Here is a 26,176-nt window from a genome sequence, read left to right on the forward strand (position 1 = left end):
ATTAATAACGCACTTGTCGGCGATCGTCGGCGCGAATGGGCACTCGAGCAGTCGGCTGTACACCGAAGAAATAGATGGACGGGCTGATTGACTGACTGTCAATTCGTCGGCGAGGGCCCGGGGTGACGATCGATCGTTACTTATAGTGAAATTATCGACTTACATCCGCTAACCTTGAATTAAACTTACCTTCACACACCTGCGAAATGCAGATACATCCGTCCATCGTTCTCTTTTTGCTCGCGGTGTTCTCTACATGCTGTTTGGCCATCAATCAGACCGTGTTTGTGAATACCACTAAAACGAAATTCAAAATACTTGGTGTCTTCGGGCATCTTGGCAAGAGTCACTTCGACGTATTCAAGCCGCTTCTGGAGGAATTGGCTCGAAGAGGCCACGAGCTCACTGTGATCTCGTATTTTCCTAGACCCGACAATGCCAAGGCGAAAGAGCCGCTGCCCAATTATAAGGATATCAGTTTGGTGGATTCCAAGGTCGGTGTCTTCGTGGACGTTATAGATCTTAAACAGATTAGTCACCCGTGGTACCGTCCTCTGATGGAGCTCTACCTCTTGAGATCCATGGCAGATCAGGCGTGCGGTAGCGGTCTGCGGATTCCGGCCATCAAAGAGTTCCTTCAAACCGACGAAAAGTTCGACGTGATCCTCACCGAGAACTTCAACACTGATTGCTTTTTGGGTTTTGTTCATCGATTTAAAGCACCCTACATGGCCCTGTCGTCGCATCAAGCCATGCCGTGGCCCAACGACGACATGGGCAACACGGACGATCCTAGCTACATCCCGGTGATAATACTTGGCTTCACTAGACCTCTGGCTTTCTTCAATCGAATGCAAAATGCACTGTGGCTGTTAGTGTATAAAGTGGCCTACGAGTATTGGTTCCGACCGATCGATCAAGTCGTCGCCAACGAGGTCTTCGGCCCGGATCTCCCTAAGCTGAAAGAACTCGCTCAGCAGTCGCAGGCGTTGCTGCTGAACACCCACAGTAGCATTCACGGCAGCAGACCTCATCTGCCGAACGTAGTGGAAATCGGTGGGCTTCACATTCCGTCCAAGATCAACCCGCTGCCGAAAGACATAGCCGAATTCCTTGACAACGCTCATGAGGGAGTGCTATATTTCAGTTTGGGCTCCATGATCAAGATGTCTACGATGCCACCAGAGAAGCTGGATGCAGTATTAAAGGTGATTGGCTCAATACCGCGGAAAGTGATTTGGAAATGGGAGGCTGACGAGCTACCGCGGAAGCTGGACAACGTTATGGCCAGGAAATGGCTGCCCCAGTTCGACGTGATAAGTAAGTAAAAAAAAAATAAATATTTCTTTCTTTTTTTCATAAAATGACACGTGCTCAAAACTGAGTCGTTGTATTAGACATTGATTAGACTCTGAATTAGCTCGATCATCGCAAAAACGCGAGATTAATCATTGCTACGTTGAGATAAGAAATTTAAGGTAATTTCTCTTCTCAAGATTTTAATAATTTCACGCAGAAATCCTTTTTGCTTTTATCTGTTATATGATGCGATGTTATTTATTAAATTTAAATTAGCGATTATTGTGATAAATGGGAATAAAGCACAAAATTGAACGTTATAAAATGACGATAAACTAAGTACGATAATCTGTAGGACGTTTCAAAGTGAAGTGCATATTATATTATATCATTCACATCCATGTGATGATTGCTAGATTTTGCTTGTAATGCATAACATGACGCATAGACTACGTATATAACATGTTTCACGTATGTGTGGTAAGGTTCACATACGCGTAGCATAAAAACATCAAATGCGATAACAGTGAGAGTTAAGTCAAGATTTATAAAAGACTACATATACGAAATAAATGAGAATTGAGTATCAACACACAAAATTAGTTAATCGTAATTGCGCTGTATATACATAGTTCATTTCAGAATTTTTAATCACAATTTAGAAGAGTTCTCTGACGAATATGAGCAATGTAAAGTTTTGCTATACGAAAAAACATACTTTTAACTTATTGCAAATTGTTTTAAGTACTGTTATTTATTTATTTTTTGGATTTTGTGCAAAAGCACATGCAAGCATAGCGCACGAATCTTACGGTTTGATATGTAAAGATAAATGCGTAATCTTGAAAGAAAATCTAGAAACTCGTTATGTTAATATTCATGCGTGCGAGTATTCACACAGAAATACGATGTTTAATAATTATAATCAGGTGTCGGACGTTTCAAAGTGCAGAAATGTGCGTGTTACATCATTCACATAATAATAATTAGATTTTGCTTGTATGATTTTGCTTTGAGAGAGAAATCATAAATTCGCATCAGATTTATAATGTTTGTCTCAGTAACTCAGAAAAAATAGTGACCTCTTATCTATAAAAATCTTAATATTTACTTAACTGCGTTGATTATACAACGACAAGATCGCAGCTTTAGAAAGATACGTGGCAATCTTGTTGGCACATTCATCGCGAATGATTAATATCGAACAGAAAAAATAGTTGCACGAAATATTCTCATTAAATACAACTTCTTACTCACATATTTTGTATATTTACACGAACAAATCGAGTTTTAATCTAAAGTGGCATATGAGTCTGTCAAGAATATTATGAAACAGTATAAGTATGTTATAACAAAAATAACGGTATAATATATAATATCAACATATTTGGTTTTATCTTGTTACTAATGTTGTTACTAATAGAGGAAGCCAGCGAAAACGGAGACAATAAATACGACGAGTAGCATGTAAGGAGTCTTTTTGCCGGACGGCAATTACGATCGTAATTATAATTTACACGATAATTTTTACCTAGCAATTTAGATGCGCGGTCACGCTAGAGATGACGCGTCCTTGCGTCAACAATCGCGTCGATCGCGTGACAAATTTGCGGCGTCGATTGCGGTCGCAGGATAATTCTGCTTCGCGACATCCGTTTCCGCGAGTAGCGATCGCGCTTTTATAGCGCCGGGCCGAGCCAGCCCAGCCGCGCGCGCGGATTTGCAATGGTAATGCCTTGCTAAAAATTTCACCGGGTCGTTTTAGACACCGTTTGACATATTTTATTGCCTCCGCATCGCGCGCGCGCTCAATGATCGACGGCCGCACCTGCGCGCGCGGCGCCCGTTTTTATTTTTACCCCTATATTTTTTTCGCCGTTTTTGCCTTTTTATCTCGTTGTTCGCGGTTAAACTGTACCACCGGCGTAACGCGTGTTTTCGTTTCGTTCGTACCCTCCTTCCGGTCTCGCTCTCTCTGTTCTCTCTGTTAATAATAATATCCCCTCCCCTCCCCTCCCCCTTTACCAACCGGCCGGCTTTGCGCGTTTTCGTGACACAAAATTCAACGCTAATGGAAGTTTATTGATTACCGCGGTTACCCCTTTGTATTTGATAACCGGTTTTGGGTAATCTTTTCTTTGATCTATGCTGCTCCAGTTAATGCTTTGCTAAAATTCACCGTTGATTAATGTTCGGCAGACAAATTATTTTTCCTAAATATTTACTTTCTAAAATCAACTTTTTATAAAGAATGATATCATCACATCATCAGTTTCGCGATATTTAATTGCACACACGGATGTTCACAGATACATGTATATATATAATCATGTTTTTTCTCAACTTATCAGCAGAATATTTATGATTTTATTTATAAGACATAAACTTCTCTCTCCATTTATAACGATCAAAGATCGAACGTCACTTCTCATTGAATTATTACGTTGGATTTTTGTTAGACCGCGTAACACAATCGCCATTCGTAATTCTATGCTGAATCGGATCGCCTTACAGCCCATAAGCGTATTCCTGTCGACGATAGTATCGCTCTACTATTATGCGAAACGTAGGCTCGCGTGTATTCTAATGTAACAATACTATGCGATCGCAATTGCAGCCGCGCGCTGCAGTAGCAGCTCTCTGAGAATAGTATTCTTTAACGGGAAAAAGAGTCGACTTTAATCGACTTACGTACAAGAACGTCAAAGCCTCTCTCCTATTGTTACATTTCTTTTTTAAGATAAGTATAATTTAAATAATAGAAGGAAAATCGGGGAATTAAGGTAATTATATAATTGATTATATAATTATTATAATATAATATATCATAAAAATATATTATATTATAATTAATCATAATCAGAAAATTAGCAACGTCAGCATAATATGATTATAAACAAATCTGTTAATTTGCCTGAAAAGTATTGTAATCGATTTGTGTTAAATTAACTCAAGTGATTTTCAAATATTTCTGTTGTTTATATTGCATCATAACTAGATTTATTTTGCGATTATAAAATGTCAAAAAATGAAATGTCAGGTTCTTGAAATATACTTTTATAAATTCCACATTAGTGAATACGAGAAAAATTTATAACAACGCGCACATTATATATATGCATTTTTTGAAAGTAATTTAATAAATTCGTAATAGAATATCTCTCGATATTGTCGGTGTCATAATAATATATAAGTAATTTTGATATTGGAATAATATAAAATTGAAATACTATAAAATAATTCCAATGAATGTAATCGGGATATATTAAAGTTATAATTAATAATGTGCTATAAGATTTTTATACTGTATTTAGTACTAAAAATTATATTTAATTTACTATATACATATTTTTCGTCTCTCTCTCTCTCTCTCTCTCTCTCTCTCTCTCTTTCTCTTTCTTTTCGCCTCTTCGTTTTTATTTGATATATTATTATAAAAGAATGTTGAATTATATTATAAGTATAGTAATAGACAAATATAATATATAATGATAATAATAGATAAAAGAAATTATTTGAAATTTTCGACAGTCACACAAAATATATTCAGGTTACTTGAGATTGTATAGAAAAGACTTTGACTATATAACATGGACTGCTAGCAGCAACTTTATAGACTGGTAGTTAACCCATGCAACGGTACAGACAGAGAGGGACGTGTATCCAACATCTTCGATATTTATATGTCTTCTCCATCGACCAAATACCGGCTTTAAATATACTTTAAGTTGTATCTATGGATGCATTCCGTTTCACGCATGATGAGCATAATGCATTATTTATCATTGTTGTTTACTGAATGTTAAACAATTGTTTACATTCAGTAAACAACAAGGATAAATAATGCACTATTGGTTAATTACCAGTCTGAAGTTGCTGCTAGCAGTCCATGTTACATAATCGAAGACAAAAGACTAGAAATCTAAGCATGACATACAAATCGTTAAAAATTCCCACATGACGAACAACGAATCTGTATTGTTATTATTTCTATAAAATGCATCTCGGACATTCGACTCGTCGACGTCTATCGGCTATGACCGCGAGAAATTGGAATACTTCCGGCAAGAGCTGGGATTCCCAGCCAGCGCGCGCGGTCAAACTAATCGCGCCGAATTGCGGCGCGGAATCGGTCCGCGTGCGCGAAACATCGAAAGCGGCTTTTGAATCCCCGAAACCCGGGGTAGCTACGGTATTCAGTCCGGGCCACGCGGGGTTGAGCGTCAAATAGTTTTGAACGGTCAAACCGGAAAACGGCTCCGGCATATTTGAGGAGCTTTCGGTGCTTCTGAAAACGATTCGCGCCAATCTGGCGAATAGCGATACACAGACGAATGTTCGGGTTAATTGGCCGGCAAAGTCGACATTGAAGAGGAATACCTTCTACTTTTAAATTTTTATCAAGAGAAAGAAAAGAGAAAGAGATATCGCAGCGTGTACATTTTGTATTACATAGTAAAATTAAATAATTAATGCTGAATGACGTATAATTCTCCTTATACATAGGTTATTCAATAAGAAAAATACAGCATGCAGAAGATAATTCATAATACAGTAATATTTATTTATGGATTTATTGAAGCATCAGACTTGCAATCCAATTTTAATTAATTTTTATAACGGTATATTCGATTAATTGTTATGTGTACTCTCAAAATATAAAAGTCAAATTTTTTTATTAATGTATTGTTTGATAAGATAATCAATGTAATCACATGTTTCCATTGTACTCGATGAAGACAAGTGTTTTGTTACTATATCTATTTATCTTACTCTCTAAATCGGAATCAGTGAATAGTCACTGATTCAGATTTAAAGAAGTATCTATATTAATTAAAATTAAAGGTCAAATTGCAAAATCGAATTGCAGAGCAAGTAATTACTTTGTCTTTAATATAATCTGTTATTTATTTATATTGATTTAAAAGTTGCTATAACGATGCAAATTTTATTAATGCAAATTTTATTAATTGGACAAATAGAACATATCCCATACAAATAAGAGCACGTATTGCGATTTAATTTGGAGTATTTACGTAAGCTTTCAACGTAAAGTAATGATATAACATCTGATACAAAAAGATATCTACAAAAAACTTATTAGATAAAGTTAATTGGAAAATTATCACAAAATGATGTCTATTGTTACGTCTAGCCGCCAATCTATAAAAAGAAAAAACTTATCAGTATAAAGTTAATCAAAAAATTATCACAAGATAATGTCTCTTGTCATGTCTATAACTGTCAATGAGTTTTTAACTCTCGTTTGTTCCAATTCGCTCCAATAAGGAACTTCAACTTTTTGCCGACTCATTTTCAGCTAGTCCTCTTCAACTGGCGATCACCTTTCGGCGACCGTCGTGTAAATTTATTCGCCTGGTAACGTGTCTCGAATACTTCGACAGTTTTAGTGCTCGGATCATTTGCCTGAACGGACAGTGCGCCTACTACGAGTCCCTCAGGGATGGTAAGAAAGGGTGCGAAAGCCGATGTAGAACGAAGCAGAAGGCGAGGAGACTGCCGCGAGAATTTTCGCGTAAGCAGTTTTGCAGCTCGGCCTCTGTCGAGTGAAACGACTTTAATTAGGCAACTCGCTAACGACCCGACGGCAACATAAATCACCGTTAAATCTCCCCGGCTACGCCAAGAACCCTCGTCCTCATCGTTCCGATCTCTCTCTTTCTCTCTTTCTTGCAAGCGCGCGCGCGTTTGCTATAGCGTCACTCCGCTTCGAGTTACGTCGGCCAGCGAATAACTTCTTTAGAATCACTATAGACAATAACCCGGATTTCTTTTTCTAAATGAAAAAAACTTGCTGCCGTTATTCTTTGACATTTTCTAATATTATTAATTAAATTTTTAATTCTGTAGCGTGTTAACTGTGTTAGCTAACAAGAGGTGATAATTTGAAATTTTTATTTGAAGAACAAGTAAATGTTTTCCTTATTTATGAAAAAACTCAATGTAATTCAATCATGGTATAAGCTTTGTATATCCAAAATGTGTATGTCTTTCACACCGTTTCAAAGGTATATTAAGCTATTTAATTGTAAGCCAAATTATCAGAACACAAAAAATTTTATATGGAATTAATTTGCTTATTATTTGCTATTTTTTGCTTTTAAAAGTATTTTAATTTTTTATTAATTTAATTAATAATTTTTTTACTCCAGCTATTAAAAAGTTACGAAGGGCTGGATAGCTTAAGATTAAGCTATCCAGCCATATTGTAAAAAAAACATATACATAAGTCAAAGCAAAAAATTAATAATACCAAAATTATTTGCTATTTTTTGCTATTTTTTGCTTGCAAAAATAATTTTTTTGCTCACATTATTAAAAATTTACCTTTGTAACTTTTTAATAACTGGAGCAAAAAAAATACTTTTAAAAGCAAAAAATAGCAAATAATTAGCAAATTAATTCCATATAAAATTTTTCGTGTTCTGGTAATTTGGCTTTTAACTTAATATACCTCCGTTTCAAAGACAGTGTTAAAAATTAAGAGAGACCAGAAGTTTTGCTAGTCGTAAGGGTAATAGTCGAAACTCTGTAAATAGTGGAAGCAATGAACTTAATGTTCTTGCGATGATAAATCGTGATTCTCAGATTAGTCTACGATAGATTAAACGTCAGTCTGGGAAAGCCATCAGTGTATCACGAATTCTCAGTCGTCACTTTCATTCATATCACATCAATCTCTACCAAGAATTACACAGCATGGATTTCGTGAACTGTGTTAGATTCTGTAAATGAGTTCAAGACAATTACAAATTAGTGCAAACTTCGCTTTTTCGATATTATTAACTGATGACGTTATTTTTACTTATTCTGGAAATGTTAATTTACATAATATCCAAATTAATTATTGGTATCAATCGAGAATCTATATTAGTTACAATAAATTTAATATCAAAGACGATAATCAGTGATTGACGTGTGGTGTGGAATCAATAAATGATTGAGCTGTATTTTATTGATGGAACTCTTACTGCAGAAAAATATAAAAATTTTTTACAGAATGCGTTATAATATTTATCAGAAAATATACTAAGCATTCGTCAGACAATGTGGTTCTGCACAATAAATGCTCAGCGCACTATATGCTCGAGAAGTGAGAAACATTCCTGATGAAATTTTTCCAAATCAGTGGATAGAACACGGCGAGACAGTTTTCTAGCCAGCTCACTCTTCACATTTAACCTTCGATTTTTTCTTGTAAGGGAACACCGACAAGTTTTGTGTAAGGAACACCAACTACACCGCAAGATATGATATAACGGATCGCTGCAACATGTGCTGAAATATATACCGAAACGTTACACGTAACTCATTGTCAGTAGTTCGCAAATTACAAAACTATATCGCTGTGTGTTTTAACCACTTATTATCGATTTAATATATATGCATCAAATTATTTGAATTATACTTAATCATATCTTTGTGTTGCTATTATTTTTTAAAAATAATTTTTAATGTATAACACAATATCGCTCGTACTTGGAGTATTTAGCTCAAATACCTCGGACAGATGGAGCTTAGATAATTTGGTTGTAAAATTGACATTCAAAAGAAATCTTTCTCTTTAACGGAGCAGAAGTTTATTAGATTAAGAAATTTTTTCTCTCCTCACCTTTACATACCTTTATGCTATTCGTATCTCGCTTTGTACGTTCTATAAAATTACATCTCCGCAATATATTCCCCGAGATGAAAAATGAGCTTACCTTTATTAAGCCCCAGAATTACAACTGCGAAACTCATATGTGCTTTCGGATTAACGACTAGATTATTTTTCTCGCTCTCATTTCTTCTTATTTCCCTTTCTCTGTGCCAGCCATCCTTTATTTCCATTTTATCCCCGTACGTTCCGTTAATTTGCCAGTCGATGGAAAGCATCCTCTCGTATCTCTCTTATTTTCAACCTGAAAATTCGCGAACCAAGGGAACACCAAAAAAGATTCGCAATCGCGATCCCCCCCGTATATACGATTTCTAATCTTATCGTCGGTGTTTTTCTTCTCGCGAATGCGTTCTACATCCACATCGTCGAAAGTTCCTCGTATATCCTGGGGGCGAACTTGGAACGAGCTCGGGCAGGATCGCTCATCGCGTCTTCGATTTCGATGCGATGCGTATTTCCGTACACGTTCGAGCGTAAACAGTGATTTCGCCAACGGAGAGGAGATATCGCCGTCTCCTTACCGAGCTTCCGCGCGTATATACTTTGCGAATATTCGATACGGATGGATTCAACGAAAGCAGAGGAGCTCCTGCTGGAGAGGAGGGAAAAGATTGATAAGTGAAGAGAATCGTTCTGAATTTTTTTTCCGCACGTCGAGAAATCTGCCGTTACCATATACGCGGCATTTGCGACGAATATCGCGGCCCGCAGAGAGAATCCGCGCGTTTGTTATTAATCGCGTTCGCACAGGTGTATTTAATAACGTAATATTGTTGACACGATTCGTCATACTTACGAATATCGATGTGAAATCTCTCGACAAAACAATCTCACACTTTTGAAATTCATATCGTTACGCGTCACCTTGCTATTATAATCACGCCATAATATCCCTTTATATACAATAATCTAACTTGTCATCGTATATCATATTTTGATATTATTATAATTATGTGTAATAACCCTCTTCTTGTTAATATTTCTACTACACTATGCCGAGTTATATGTAACAATATTATAATAATGTAATAACAGTCTTCTCTGAATTTCCTCTCCTCCCGTTTATACTTACAGCCGGGCGCCCCCGACGACGTAAGTATTTCAAGTAATCTCGCTGAAACTATGTCGCAAGTTGGTCAGACCCTACGATCGATCACTTTAATTTTATTATCTTCCTTCGTGACTGCTCTACCTTGATCTCCTCTTCCTTCCACCCGCCCGCTCCCGCCTGCTCGAAGCTACTTCCGTACTTTCCGTGTTCTTTTCTCTTCTCCCTTTTTTTTCACGTATCCTTCGAGATCGTGCCCGTAATTTCTTTTTTCAATCTTTTATGCAACACTATAAAGTTAGGTGTATTACATCCGGGGAGCTACAAAATTCTTGGACGAGAAGAATCACCTCTTACTTCCGCCTTAATTGCAATATCGATCGCGTTAAAAAGTATGTACTTTCTTTTTATGAATACGTAAGTTCTTTCCTCATCTTGTAGAATGTATAAAACATCATCAAATTTTTCAACACGGTTTAAAAGGTCGTTAAATAAAGATACATCAATGTAACACGTAATTGTGAGATTTCTCAATAAATGTTCCTTTGTTTTCTCTTATCGGTGCCGATAGCATCCCTTTCGGGAGCATCGTTTGATCCCTGTTAATGTTATCTTTTACCGCACGTCATACGGTGGCGAATAACATTTATTCGCGCGCATCGCGGCGCACGGAGGATTTTATATCGCCCGTGATTTACCGCGTGGCGGCGGAAATCTCGGAGTGCGGAACTCACGGTGGAAGAGATCTCTCCCTCTCCGATTTTTCGTCACCAACGCATTTCTCTCTCTCTCTCTCTCTCTCTCTCTCTTTCACGCCGATCGCAAAAATTCTACGCCGATAGATATCCCTTGTCACGTATTGACGTGCGCCGGGAGATGATACGGAGGATGCATCGAGAGCGCGAAACCTCGAGATGCGGCGGCACTTGTCGTCAAAAGAAGCACATCCTCTCGATACGGTGCGTGGATATATATTCGTGCACGCGTACACGTTGTGCGGATGTAATGTAAACCCTCGCAAATATCCGCGTATATCCGTGGATCCTATCCCTGTCTACTCCTTCCACCGTCGATAGGGGGTGAACGTTGGCGGTAATGGAATTTGACATTAAGATCGACGCCGGAGATGCGCCGTCGGGCTCTTACACGAGAGGAACGAATACAGACAGCCGCGAAGGAGGACGAACGACTTTTATCGCGGTGAATATTGGCGATCGTGAAAAATTCCACGCAAATATGTTCAATATTGACTGACAGATAACGCACATGCGTGAATTTATACAGAAGAAAGAAGCGAGACACAAAGAGGAGACGATACGGCGTCTAATTATGATATTAGTCATGTCGGTAGAAATGTTTTACTTTGTTCTAATACAGGAGTTTTTATGGGAGCGTTCATAAATCATAATTGAAAAAATCTTAGACTATAATATCGGCGAATGCTAATTAAGCTCAACGGGAGCTCGGCAGGAAGCGTTGCTTCTTTTGCATTATTAATGGAGAGCTGCATTAGCGTTAATCATAAATAAAATGTAATTTTAGCGTATACCGTACATCAAACATTTGAAAAAATTGTATTAGCAAGTGTTTTCATATCTATATATGGCGTGTAGATCGCTCAAATATTTTTGAGTAATAAATCTTGAGTAAATTATAAAAATAAATCTGTAAATTAATATGTTTGATAAAAAAATTATGCGCATTCTCTTTCTTCTTACACATTGTAAACTTTTTTATCATACTTATATATTATAATGGCGGAAAGAGATAGGTGTAAATTTCTCACGTGCATATTCGATGATAATTTGTGAGATATATATATACAGCGAATCGGCCAAGGAATATCCTTTGCCCGCCTCGACACCTCGGATGTTCGAGCCTCGACTATTATTGGCGCAATACGCGGTTGTTAATGAATTAAACTCGTAATTTGCGTCACAATCAATTACGAATTACCGCGTCGAATCCGTAATTTGCCCGTTAATTGCATTGTAAATTATAGCTTCTTCGTTATAAGCGCGCGTACAAGCGCGAATGTATGCGTAATTAATCAATTAAGTGCCGCCGCACGCGTGCACGCGGAAGATTAGGTGCTCTTGGCAATTCCATTTTAGAGCCGGAGTCATTTATAACGGCTCGTTACCTGCGTACACGAGCCTCTCTCTGACCCTGACATTTTTAGTGCAAATTGCGATTTGAATATTTCCAGCGCGCGGCCGCGCTACCGGCTTTGTAAATTAAACCCTGTTGTTTGCAACAGGGGTTGTCGAAAAAGCTACAACTTCATGGAATACTAACAATATCACTATTGAACGAAACAATGTTTCAATTGATTCTAGGCAATAAACAAAATAAATTGAGTTGTCTCTCTTTTATTTATCTTAACTTTTATTTTCGAAAAATTGTATTTAGTGAGATAATTCAGATAATATTTCTAACCTTGCAGAGATTTTTCATAGTCGATTTGTCTATAGCTATCCCTTGGTATTTTAAATTGTTAATCGATTCCATTATTGTCAGTTGTAGTTATTGTTTTACTATATTTTCAGATCACCCGAACGTTAAGTGTTACTTTGGTCACGGAGGACTTCTCGGTATCTCGGAGGGGGTCTACGCGGGTTTACCGATGATCTTATTGCCGATGTTCGGTGATCAGTTCCACAATGCTGCTGCCGTGAAGACCAGAGGTGCCGCGGTGGTGATTGAATACAATAATTTAAATGAACAGACATTAAGACACGCTCTGGACGAAGCTTTCAACAATACCAGGTATGTATCTTCTTTTTATTTTAATTCTAAAGTGAGAAACTTGTTTTTTACCTTTCTTTAATACATTTATTTACATACATTTATTTCTTTGAAGGAAAATCTCTTTGCAAGACACAAAGAGAGATTCATGTTGTTAAAATCCATTTCACAATTGGGTTTTTTTTATCGGTGACAAAAATGGAGAATGAAATCGCATGGATTAACAAATTAAATTCTCAGTCATCGTTTTATTAAGGAACGCGGATCTAAAATCGACTTTTTTCCCCGGTGTAGACGCGTCGGCGGACTGTCTGGAGTTTCGCCGACGCATTTCCGGTGTAGAATTATCTATTACAGTAAGCTACCGTGCCGCGCCGATATATCGGTCGCGTTAAAATTTCTCGCTCGCGAGATGTCACGGCGAGGATGGTGGCACAGAGACGGAAAAGGATCGCGGCGAAAAAAGGAGAATCGCATAATCTATCCGGATATTCGCTCCGTTGAATATCTCACGAGCCGTCCGGACGCACCGGATATCCGGCAAGTGCATCGTCGTTGCAGCGAGGCGCCTCGTTAATCCGTAGCGCGGCTCACTGGCGTTCCCAACTCCCTTCTAGCCCCCTACCCCTTTTCCATCCCTCTTCCGTCAGAGCTTTCAACATCCCCTAATCCCATCCCTTTCTTTTCCTTCGACGCGGCATACCGCTGTCTCTCTCGTTCTCCGAGAAAGTAGACAGTGTTGTGTTGGGGAAGGGGGGGAGGGTAGAGGAAGCTGTCGAGCAGGGCACGGCGCGGGCGTATTCAGCACTCTTGGCATAGTCCTCCGGCAGGCAATTTTTTTTTCTCTCTTTCGACACGCCGTCGCTCTCTTCGTCGCAAATTCGAGGCACGAATCGCGGAAAGAGCGGACGTGTTCCCAGGATGGTTCTCCAGTCCCCTTTTAATTCCCTCGCCTTCGTCCCGATCGACGGACGCGCGGGATCGAGCGAGCGAACAAGCGAGCGAGTACATCTGGCGCGCGTATCCGGCACGGGAAAATCACATGGGAAATTTCGCAAGCATTAAATGTTTCACGGGGGGTATACCGAATCAACGGCACGCCGTGCCGTCGATGACGACGTGGAGGCGTGCCGAAATGAAATTTTACATTATTCAACGTTGTCCTTTCTCTTCCTCCCCTCTTTCACTTTCTCTTCTAACCAAGTACGGTTAACTTGTTAACCGCACGCGCGTTACCAAGCCAACCGCGAGCTATAACCCTCCATGGTATGCTCATGGAAGTGCCGAACGCGTGGAGGATCGGGAAACGAAGGGGTCGACGTCCCCTTCGGATAAAGCGAAGAAATTGTATCTTCGTTTATTTGACGTAACCGGCTTCTTCAGAATTCTTACGACAGCTACATTTTACTTTCTATGTAAGGTTTCCCAGAAGGGCTAACGCTTAAATTAAAATTTTAGGAGTGAAATTTACCGATAAATTAAATGTGAATATATATTTTTTTAAATTAAAATATCAAAACGCGAGTACTTTTGAGCTACAAGTAACCACAGAGAAACCTAGTTAATTTAGAGCTGTGTAATAATAAAAAATATTAAAAATAAAAGATTATATATATATTATATATATATATATAACCTTTTTTTATTATTTTTTATATTTTAATTATTATACAGCTCGAAATTAACCGGGTTTCTCTGATGTGGTTGCTTATAGCGTCAAAGTGTTTGCGCTTTGATATATTAATTTAAAAAAGAAACGAACATTTTTATTTAATTGCCAGTCTCGTTTAATGGATATTTTCATGCATGAGATTTCACGCTGCTTTATTTCATTTTCATATCTCACCCAACATTTCTAAATTTAAACGCGTAATATTCCGCTCGAGCGACACATTCTGCTAAATATGCCACAACGTACCTACAGAATCGGATGCGGGTAAGAAAATTTATGCAATTTTAAAACCTCGGTGACTATGGCTGTATTTTCCGCCGTAAAATTTTCATCCGTTGCGCGTCTATGTGCGTGACTCTAATAACGCCGGTTGGTATCATCGTAATCGCCGCCTAACATCGGCTTCTTTCGAAGTCTCGACTTGTGGTAGCGCGCGTGTGCGGCTTCTATTTTTCTTCCTTCGAAGTGAGATTTGCATTCGCCGAGCGCGCTGAAGAATGACAGCGTTATAATTATGGTACATGCAGAGTGTTTAAGGCGATGTTAACTCAAGCGATAACAATGAGAGGCTTCAAGAACCCAAGCTTTGAAAGTTACCGTATTTTTCTCCTTGTGCTATACTACAAAAAAAAACATAGAAAATCTATTGTTGTCCAAAATTTTGTACATATGGAAAATAATTATTTAACTCATTTGATATTTCCAATTTAATGAAAATTACGTTTGTCGGCTTCACACAGGAATGCTAAATATGCGTTAAAGAGGGAGAGATAACTTAAAGAGACTCCTAAACTTAACTCTAACGGAAACTTTGCTCTAACAAAAACTCAAGTCTGGTTGTACTTCGATTGACGAAGCAAAGTTATTCGCGGTCTTGTGCCGCGAGCATCCCCTTTTGTCTTCGAGATCCCGCTGTGTGATTAAATATGAGGAGAGCCAGATCGCGCGTAATCCATATGCATGTCCATCTATTAATTGCGCAGGACACAGACGTCAGTTATGTAGAGCGAAGTAATTGTAGAAAATTACGGAACTAATAGGCATGACTTGTCCGCACGATTACCATTTCCGGTATCTCGGCTCGCCAGTATAGCAATCGTTTTTCACGATACTCTTGCGGATTGCCGTAAAATCGTTATGAAATATGGCACGCTTAATTTGACGAAACGAAGCGGCGCTGATGCGCATTATCGTGCAAAAATTTGCGAGTCGCTAATTACCACGGAAATGACCAGTAACCATGAGTTTATAAGGAGATTACTTTCTTTCATCCCCTCGTAATCCGTTTATACAGAAATTAATCACTTCTCTTCTTCCTTAATGATCAACTAATTTTATTACATCAGACAAATGTATCAAGATTGTGAACTTTCTTATCGTAAATTATGAACTGCGATACTAAACAGAGCCACGATGACATCGACACCACCGTTTTATACGTACAATTTGAAATGCGCAAATATTTAATAACAATTACCATCGCGGTAATAAAGCGTGACTAATGCGCCATACGTTGACAGGAATAAATACGCTGCAATTCAATCATTTTTCACGCGACACCAGATCGACGGTGTGGCGTGTGGCGTGTCCGTATGCACGCGCGGACAATCCCAGCCGAGCGCGATAAAGCCGGCTTAATAAATCAGAGCGGATATGAAACTGTTGCGCCCGACTGCTCGTTTTCGCGTCGTACGACACTCCTTAACGTCAGTGTAATCACGATGTCGTCGGATTTACGAGCCGGCGCCTTGGACCTCTAGCTAAGGATCCCGCTAGAGCTGAGGCGATATACGTGCGATTCCAGTTTCATTATAATACCATTCGCAGACATGAATTTATCCACGGACGCCCGGTGCGTTCAGTCTCCGGAAGATGATCCTCTGAGTTATAATCCTTCGTCTCTTGTATTTCTCCGTACGGATTTCTTAAGATAAGAGGAAGAAGATTTGAATAAAATATATCCCCCGTGGAGGAACGGTGATGCGAAATAAACACGGAAAAAAATGTAAAAGAAATGCTAATTAGAACATAAAATTTGTTAACTTAATTATATTTAAAAAATTGTGTTTTATTACAGAATTGCATTCAGTCGGCTATCTTGAATCCAGCATTTTTTAATTTAGCAAACGTCTAAACTTAATTATGTAATTGTAGCTGGAAAATCTATATATATAAATTCCTTCGCGCATAAACTATTTCTTTCTCATTCAATTGTTAAAAAGTAATTTAATCTCGTTTTTTATTAAAAAATATGACATTTGTATTTGGGCTCAAGAGAGAACAATATGGATTGCCTTTCTAATCTAAACCGTGGAGCGATTCTAACCGGATATGTGTTTCAATATTCCACATACCGACAATGCGAGTATGATTATTGAAATGGATCAGATGTGCGTCATGCCATTGTTCGCACTATGGCGAGTTCGCATTGTTTTAGAAAATACGGTGCGATTATTCGAATACGATATTATATGAGCGGAGAGAATATCGAATTATCGAACAGTTTGAAAGCGCCGCTAACATCGTTTCGCCGACGATGTCATACAGGTCGTACGGATCCATAACGCGTTAATTACTTCATGTTGCGGATTTACCTGCATAGAGCGACTGAAACTGCGATATGCAGACAAGGCCGCCTTTTTGTAGCGCTAATAAAAAATAATGTTGTGAGTTTTTAAATAAAAAATAATTTTGTATAAATGAGTGCATCTCTCAGATGAGTAACTCGAACAAAGACGGGACGTCATTGTTTTACGCGATGCCTAAATCATAATGTGAAATACATGATGAAACAAATATGAGGGAGGATATGACTGATTGAAAATATAGATCGTCCCGTGAAAAGCCGGGGATTGATTTTAACATTACAATTTTGCGTTACAATGATGTTCGCTTCGCGTGGCGGCTAAAATAATAGAGCGCGTGCAGTCCTGATAATGAAAGGAATTAATTAACGTAGAACGTTCGGCAAAAAGCAAATGTTTGGTGGGAGAGCGTAATTCACGGATTGAAATATTTACATTTTCCGCCAACTTACAAAATAGTTCGTCAAACCGATGTAACAACGAGCGGGGTAAATCGACAGAGAGCGATTTTCTCTCGATTTGTTTAAATATGCGGGCAATTTGTGTGAGGGAGATCGAGATTAATTAGACTTGCGGCAGAAATCGTAACATTCATGACGTTGCGATCAATACAGTCCCTCTGCCGACATGTGCGCGGAATTTACCGTGGAATAATTTGAAGGTAGATCTTTTAAAAAATTAAAACGCGTCTTGTTTTATACAAAGACACATTTATCTTTTCATATGCATATATAAAAATTCGCCGCAAAAGGATCCGCGAGCAAAATAAAACGCGAGAAGTGGAATCTGCGATATATATTCGGTACCAAAGTTCATCGCCGTCACAGACATTTAAAAGAATCCCTCTCAGGTCCCAGAGATAAAAACGAAGTGTATTATCAGTAGAGTAAGGAATAAGGATTGTAAACTGCAGCGCAGAGGGACTCATTCTACAGAAATAAATTAACAATATCGAGTGTATCCAATTATTTCGTCTGACCATCCCCTTGGCCATCGAGTTGTTACGCGACGCCGCACTTTCTCGTTTTCTGCGGAGTAACTCTTCTCCTTTTTTTCTCATCCCCAGCTTCTTCGTCCACCTTCGTCGACCCATTACATCCCTTACAGGCGAGCAGGTGCGCCGAAGCACTCATAGGACCCGCACAGTTCTCGTTTCTGCCTTTAAGAAAAAGAGCCCCCTTTCCTCTCTCCCTCGCTCTTTCTTTCTCGTTCTCTCGCTCGCTTCCGCAAAGAATAAGAGTCCCTAGCACATTTTGCCTCTCGAATAAATCCGGCCGGAAAAGCCGTGGGTGAGCAACGGTAGAAATGTGGCGCGCGGGAGAGGGGGGGAGGGCGGCAGAGAGAAAAAGGGGAATTGGGGAATGGCGGTTCGTCGGAGGTGGAACTGGGAAAGGGTTACTCGCTCGCGGGAAAGAGTAAGGACAAGAACAACATGGCAATAAAGTAGACAAGGTGAGGTCGGTAACGCGGCATAGGGGAAATGGAGCGCGGGAGAAATGTTTGAGAGGGAGGAAAGGGGGCGGTGGGGGCCGGGGTGGGTGAACAGGGCGGGGGAGTTAGGGATGTCGGGCTAACTCGACGACGGAACCGCACTACGTTATCCCTCAGCCGTAACCGAAGAAGAAGCGCAGAGCGAGCGCAGAGAAGTCAGAGGGATGAGAAGGAGGGTGGACACGGGAGAAAGGAAAGGGTGGAGAGAGGGGCGAAGGGTGGTGCCTTACCTCCTTACAAACTGCCGAAACTTTGACTACCGTCGCTCTTATGTGCCAGCTTGCGCCCGTAAGTACATACTACCCTCTTGGCTTTTGCGGTGTGCGTACGTGTGTCGATGTACCGTATACGTGCGTGCGTGTTAGATTAGATGAGCGAGCTTGATGTATAAGTGCGAGGGTGAGCATGTTCCTGTGCGCGCGCGCCACCCGGTACAGTGCGCTTAAGTAACGCCTGCGAGTTATCGCGCGAGCTCTACCCCCCCCTCCCCCTCGTGAATGGGGGTAGTTTGAAGTCGAATTTGATTATGGGTCCAAAGTACTTTCGTACTTCGTGGTAGAAGGAGAAGCGGTGGAGAGAACAGTGGAGAGAGCAAGAAGAACGAGAGAGTGACGTTAAGGCACTGATCTCGTATCTCGCGATACACCCCGTTCAACCCCCTCGCACGTTGTGGTTGTACTGGGTTAGGCAAGTCGCCACCCGCGCGTCGAAACTCGTTTTTTCCAATAGCAAATTATGAGTTAGCGGTAGAGCCTGAGCGAGAAAAATTATTGCAATTTTACATTCGCCCCATCCTCCTGTCTGGAATTGAATAAAATTACGTTCGTGCGCTGATTATGTTCGGAATGTTGCCCCATTTGGAGAGTTAGGCCGAATCTGAAATTCAAATAGGACTCGAGAAGGGGAAAGTTTCCAGAACGGTCTCCGATTGTTTGGAAATTTGGTAAATCTTGCTGAAATGAAGAAAAATCCAAGAAGGATTTTTGTCGACCTGACTTCGATCGTTCTCTAATTTGGTACATAAGCTTTTTTCTGATAAAGCAGCGCGCTTTCAAAAAAGATTCTCGGTGTGAATCTAACATTAACCTGGCCTGATCTACTTTCAATCGTTCTCACATTTAATATTTAGTTTATTTTTTAAAAGAAAAGAAGTATGTTATCCATATAAGAAATTATTGTATAAAATTTACACGAAATTTAATTTTAGAACAATAATTTTAACTAATTGGTAGAATTGAAATATCTCCGTGATATTTGCGATTTATATTAGTTTTTCTGAATAACTATTTTAATCTTTACATCATAAAAAACTCTTTTTAGATCTCTTTTCAGTGAATGAGGAATCTATACCAAGTTTCAAAACAATCGAAAGCAATTTAGCTTTTCGCAGGAAAATAATTTGCGAATCTTCTTCAAGATTTTTCGCGATAGCCCGAGTGAGAGTTTTTCACAACTTTACTCAACGTCGTTTGTATTCAAGATCGTTCAAGAATGTCACTTGGCAAACTAGGTTGTGAATTCGCGGATCTTCTTCGCGAGTCCAGAGAGAGGGAGAGTCGCATGTCAACACAAACATTATACATCACTAGCGCTGTACCAGCGAGCTGTAAGCCCAAGTTTGGCTTGCAAGCGCAATCACGCGCAGTGATCTTCGGGGATTGAACGGCCACTTCGCGTCCCCCGCATTTGCGGGGACCAGCGAAAGCCGGGGGAATGGGGACGCAAAGGGCAAAGGAGTACCTCGGAGTTATATGGCGCTGGCACGGGTCACGGCTCTTTCGAGAAGTCGTAAACCGTACTCGGGACCGTATTACTGTAATACGATCTTGAGATCGTGCTGATTATATTTATCACTTGTAGAAACGCGCGGACGTTATCTTCGAAGGTCTCGTAGTAACGTTGTACTCCGGCAACTGCCTTTTGATCAGTCTAGGATTCTCGCGTGCGCCGCATAGAAAGCATCCCGTAATCTTAGACGAATAGCGATAGCATCTAGATATATAATCCAACCCCTTTTGAAATTGATATTAGATGTAGCTAATGAATTTCACGAATGTTGAATTGATACATTTCTAAATTATACCTCGGGATATATATCACTTTTAGATATATTTTTTATTATACATTGAATTTTGTTTGTACGTCATTAAAAATACCTTTGAAATTTCTTTACTTATTGTTAGAATATTTTAAATTTTGATATTTTGGACATATTTTTTCCGATAAGTAATTTACTAAAAATGGTGCTTTTCCACGGGAAAAACAGGTGAATGGACATCGAGAAGCTGGAAATGCTTATTCGTGTTTCAGGCACATAAATCATGTACGCGATACAAATCACCTGTTTACGCGCGTGACGCAATCGTTTGTGAACACGAGAGCGCGCGCGCTAAAATCCAGCTTATCTAGTTACTTTCATGCTTGATGAAAATATCGAGTTAGAATATTGACAACTGCCTAATAGCAAATAATAAGCATTGATTCTATAAAATATTAATATTGTAAAGAATATAAAATAAAAAAGTTATAATATATTCAATATTATATAAGACTAATTTCGTTAATATAATGATGTCAGCAAAATATCACATATCGATGTTGCATCGACATTCCAACATTACAAAAATAATATTAAAAATTGCGGTACCATAAAAAAAAGCGCCATGTATTATTACGCTATCCAAATGGTGTCGTCCGTAAGGGTCGAAAGGGATCGAAAGTTGAAACACGCGTATCGCATCGATGCCGCACCGATACCCCGATACGATCGGAAGCGAGCGTGCCTACTTGCCGGGTCGGCAGAGGCAAAGCTCGTAAATCAACACCGAGCGGCAATTAAGGCGGCGCGCGGAAACGAAAGAGGAAGAGAGAGGGGGGAGGCAGAGAGGGTTAGAGAGGGAGAGCAGCGCTTTCGAATCGCTCGACAATTTTACATTACTCATGCATGTAACGTTGTTGCGTTCGACAATTGGGACGACTCACGCGACGTTAAAACGACGTGCTCGCAACGCGAGCGTGTGTTTAACGGCAGAAAAAGAGAAAGAGAGGAAGAGAGCCAGAGAAAGAGAGAGGGAAGGATTCCGCATCGTTCATTATTTCACTCGTAATGGCCAGGACTGACAATTCTTCGTTCTCGTGTCTGAATCGCCATCGTGATCCTCCCTCGGGTGGTGTTCCTTCTTTTTTTTAAACAGTAGCATCGATAAAGTCGAGACACGGAACGACGCGTTTTCAGACAAATGTCAGAGAAATGTCGCGTGTAGATAAACGACAACGCGCGTAGATAACGCGTCACAAAAATGAGGGTTGCAAATATGACAATTATACAATTTCGATCATAATATTATACATTCGGTAATAATCCGTTATATTATATTATTATTAAAATACGTGTATTATTGCAGATTATATTGCTAGTCGGATTTAATCGATAGCTGTCAATGTCTGATTATTATGATAGTTACATCACTAATTTTCCTATTATTCTAAATAATTTCCTCGTTAATCTATCGCTATAATTCATTAGACTCATTAAAATTATGCAATTGCATGTATCTTACAATAAAACCACAACGAGGGCCACAAATTATCGTGTGAGAACTGATACATCTGATGTATTTGTTAAATGTATGTACAGACGTGCTATCTTGTTACACGCAGGCGGTAATGCATTTAACGTATTGATCGCCTCTTTTATCGTATTCAAGTCTGACAATAAAATCCGACTAGGTACACATCGTCTACGTAAGAACGAATAAATTTGAACGATTTAACGACGATCGCAGAGACACGTCCACCGACAATCTCGCTTTACTAATGCTGCGTCGTTCGCTCGGTGTCCCCCATTATTTTACGCAATATGTTTATTTTTGTTGGCCGCCGTTGTCGGCCGATTTGTATTCACGTCTGTTTCGCGAATTTGTTGGAATATCGAATGCTCACTCGATCGTGTGTATCCGTAATTATATCGGTCCGCCAGCAGAGTAGCGGCGAAGAGGCAACATTGGCGATGCAACGCTGCATTGTTTAAATAATTTTATATTACAAGTACATGCTATGTTGACGCGCAACAATAGATACACACGTACACATGCAAGTCCGACGCGATGCGGAATTTCCGGAGAGAGAGGCGGCGGACACCTGCGTTTCGTGTACTTTGTTATTTAATCCTAAATGCATTTCGCATTATTGTTGCGAGTTAAATGTTGTTTAATCGCCTGCTCCCCTAAATTTGGCAAAGTTTACAAACATAAGCCTAAAATTATGTTAGAAAAGAATACGAAACGAGATATCAAGCCGCTGCGCGCTGATTAAAACCTGGAAGCACGCAGAATAAATTTTAGAAGGAGCAAAAAACATGTTGGCGAGAATGGGGACGTGCACAAAGATCTTTTTCCACTAAAATTGCGAATACATATTTATGTAAAATCGCTTAACCGAGAAAAACAGTTTTGAGAATATTTTATAAGAATTTTTTGTTTCAAACAATCTACATAATTTTGTATCTTTTTACACATTCACCGCTATATCGATCACTATGGGGACCAACACTGATTTTTTTAATTTACGTTTTGTAACATCAGCGACTATCAAATAAATATCATGTATCATGTATCATATTTTTGTGCAACTCAATATACTGTAAATTCAACACTCTAAATTAAGTATTTTATTATTCTTTTCAATATAAAATAATTTAATCCGGCGTGAATGGAAAATCAGCTAAAATACGCTTGGCGGTGAATGTGTCAAATGAATTCATTAGGTACTTTTATTGTGCTGAATTAAGGTTGCGAACAAAGTCTTCACAGTCGACACGCATTTTAGAAATTCATAGCCATGCCGCCGTCCTTTCAGACGCGTTTGCAAATTGCGCATACACATCGTGTATATACAGTTGCGTATAAATGCATCCACCACGTCGCGGAGTGCCGGTGTGTAACACGAAACCGTGGTTAACGTCACACGTTCAATATTGATGCGTTGGCAGTGCACGGCGCGGCGGTTGGCGTCTCGCGCACTCGCGGATAATTTGTAAATGCAAAAAGAAGCACAACACGGCCAGCGGAAGCACTCCCCGGGGGTATAGCCAGAAGGTGAATGCGTTTTATGCGATGTTAAATTTCACGCGACGGTCCTACGTGCTCACCGACCTGTTCCGCTCCCCCGTCCTCTCTCTTGTCCGCCACCCTATCCTCTTCTGCCCCCGGCAAAAAGTATATTCTTTCACTCGTTAACTCGCGGTGAAAAAAAATTCGTCTGGCGATTTTCGGTCGGTCGATATAGTTATATACGCGAGTTTATCTCGTCGGCGTGATGAATTAATATCCCCTTCCTCTCTTCCCTCCCTCAGGTTTTATCTGGTGACACCCCCCGAAGCAACGTGTTTCAGGACGACCGTCGACAGGCGCGGCCCCGAGCGGAAGGGAGCGTCGGGCGCGCCCAAAATTGATGGTTAATTCAAAACCACCGCGGGGGCTGCAACTGAATTTGACCGAGGCAAATAGCGGGGCACGAGCGGCGCGGGTGACACAGGCGGCGGATCAGGGCTGGCGCGCTGGAAAAGGGAAGCGTAGGGGAGAGGGGGGTAGGTTACGCACATGGGGGATGGACGTGGCGCGGCGGTGCATCAGGTTGATTCGCGGGCTGCAGCTGTAAACACGAATAATGGAGAGTACCGATCGGTAAATTGTGTGCCTCGGGTCCCCGCCGAGGGTGGTTGCGCGAGCGGCGGCCGTTCTCTCCCCGCCGTCCACTGTCCGCGCGCGCCATTCTGCCCCTTTATCCTCCCTTTATCCCTTGTCCTAGCAAAATTTTTTTTCCTGCGGTCCTAACAATCGCGACGCATCTCGCGGCGATTGTTATACGCACAGGTGTTTGCTCGCCGGCCGGCCGACGCGATACGCACTTTTGCCAGACACGCACCTATCGGGAGCACCCAAAATCGTCATCCCGATTTAAACGAGCAATCTGGTTTGATCGATCGACCCGGTATTTTCGACCGCGGTGTATCCGAATACCCGGACTGTCCTCCGCGAATTAGACATGAATGAAAATGGATATTCGCTTTCTATGAGAGTTACAATCGTTCTTTTAACGCGCACGCGTCATTCTGGCTGTATGTACATACATCTATACCCGAGTAGAACACGATAAAAAGAGCAAATAAAAGAGATAGAAAGATAGTTTTTTTTTGTGCGTCGGATATAGGAAAGAGTGCGTACGATCAAGTATATATTTCATCGAGATATCTCCTTCTGCTTTTTCAGTTACCGTGAGAACGCCCAGAGGCTTTCGAAGGCTTACCGTGATCGAGCTGCCACACCGTTGGAGACGGCGATATGGTGGACGGAATACATCGCCCGGGGCAACGGCAGATTTTACCACCGCAGCGAGGGCGCGGATCTACCCTGGTACCAGAGTCTTCTCGTCGACGTCGCGCTTGTTTTGATTATCGTCTCCGCGGCGTTCATCTACATCCTCTTCCGGTTGATCAAGCTGTTGCTGTCATTACTCGGCGCCGTCAAAGGAACGCCTGGAAGCCAGGCCGGGGAGAGGAGTAAGAAGAAGGACTGATGACAGACGCCGGCGTCTCGCTGTGGAGCATCGCGTTTGAAAAAAAAAAGCGATCTCGAGGTAGAAGATAGCAAAGAACGTGATCCTTCGTATAAGTGTCGACGCTCGTATTACGAACGAATTTCGAGCGGTGGAGAGCCGGAGTAATCGGCCAACGGAAGTAAATTCGGTAAAAATCACGTGAAAAATTTATTCGGAAATTTTTTTCAAGTCTCTCGCGTGATCGTTTGTCATTAAATCTCTTCGTACTTCTTCAGCGACGCCGGACTCGAATATCGCGCGTCGCGAGTGGATTTTTATGTCTTTTCGATATTTCTACGTAAAGTTAGTTAGGAAGTACTTATATTACAGCTCGCGTATGTCGGCTGGTTTTAGCTTAATTGTTATCGGCGATTTCTTTTCCGGGAGGCGCGGACCTTAAAACTGGCGTGTGGGAGCAAAGTCGTTTAATCCCTGGATAGTTTGCAGTATTTTATGGTATCCAAGTATAACCGTTAACACTGGAACTCGTCCGAACAACGCGCAGGTGGTGTAAAACTTATAGTTTGCTAGTTTCCGTTTTTTTCTTACTTTCTCCCGTTTTACGGAAAAGACGACGAAACTATTCTTCATGTTCCGTCGACTTGCGTCGCATAAAGCGTTTGTTCCTTTATTTCTTCGTTCCTGTAATCGAAGTTAAAATTCATTATCGCGAGGTGCAACATGGCCGCACACACATACGTACACACAAGGGGAATTCGTACATCATCAATTGCAAATATATTTCGAAATATATAAAATATACCTATTTTTATATACTTGGAGAAATACATAATTTTCATATTTTGCGAATATTTTAATATAAATTCTACCAGATTTAACAAATGTTTGTTACAACACCATATCTGAACTATATATTTATTATGTGCGATTAGATCTATAAAGATTATGTATATTATATTCAAAATGTTTGCTTGTTTTGATTAGAATTATTCAGGCGGTAACACAAGTCTCTAAATATTTCCGAACTGATTTACTTCCAACGGCGAAAAAGATGTAAATTTTTAATAATTAAATAATAATTTATCTTTTTA

General features: G+C 40.1%; 1 protein-coding gene across 2 annotated transcripts; it reads left to right on the forward strand.

The window, feature by feature from the left end:
• Positions 1-13: 13 nt before the first annotated feature.
• Positions 14-26,176, forward strand: LOC139808228 (UDP-glycosyltransferase UGT5). Of its 2 annotated transcripts, none has more exons than XM_071769990.1 (3): positions 14-1,320; positions 12,581-12,800; positions 23,881-24,723. In XM_071769990.1, exons 1-3 carry the CDS (start codon positions 207-209, stop codon positions 23,984-23,986), a joined length of 1,440 nt encoding a protein of 479 aa, XP_071626091.1. In that variant the 5' UTR covers positions 14-206; the 3' UTR covers positions 23,987-24,723. The 2 variants fall into 2 exon arrangements, with proteins under 2 accessions (XP_071626091.1, XP_071626082.1); XM_071769981.1 differs by lacking the exon at positions 23,881-24,723 and adding an exon at positions 24,797-26,176 and having other exon boundaries at positions 22-1,320.

The sequence above is a fragment of the Temnothorax longispinosus genome, chromosome 1 (assembly GCF_030848805.1).
Source record: "Temnothorax longispinosus isolate EJ_2023e chromosome 1, Tlon_JGU_v1, whole genome shotgun sequence".
In the NCBI taxonomy this organism is placed as follows: domain Eukaryota; kingdom Metazoa; phylum Arthropoda; class Insecta; order Hymenoptera; family Formicidae; genus Temnothorax; species Temnothorax longispinosus.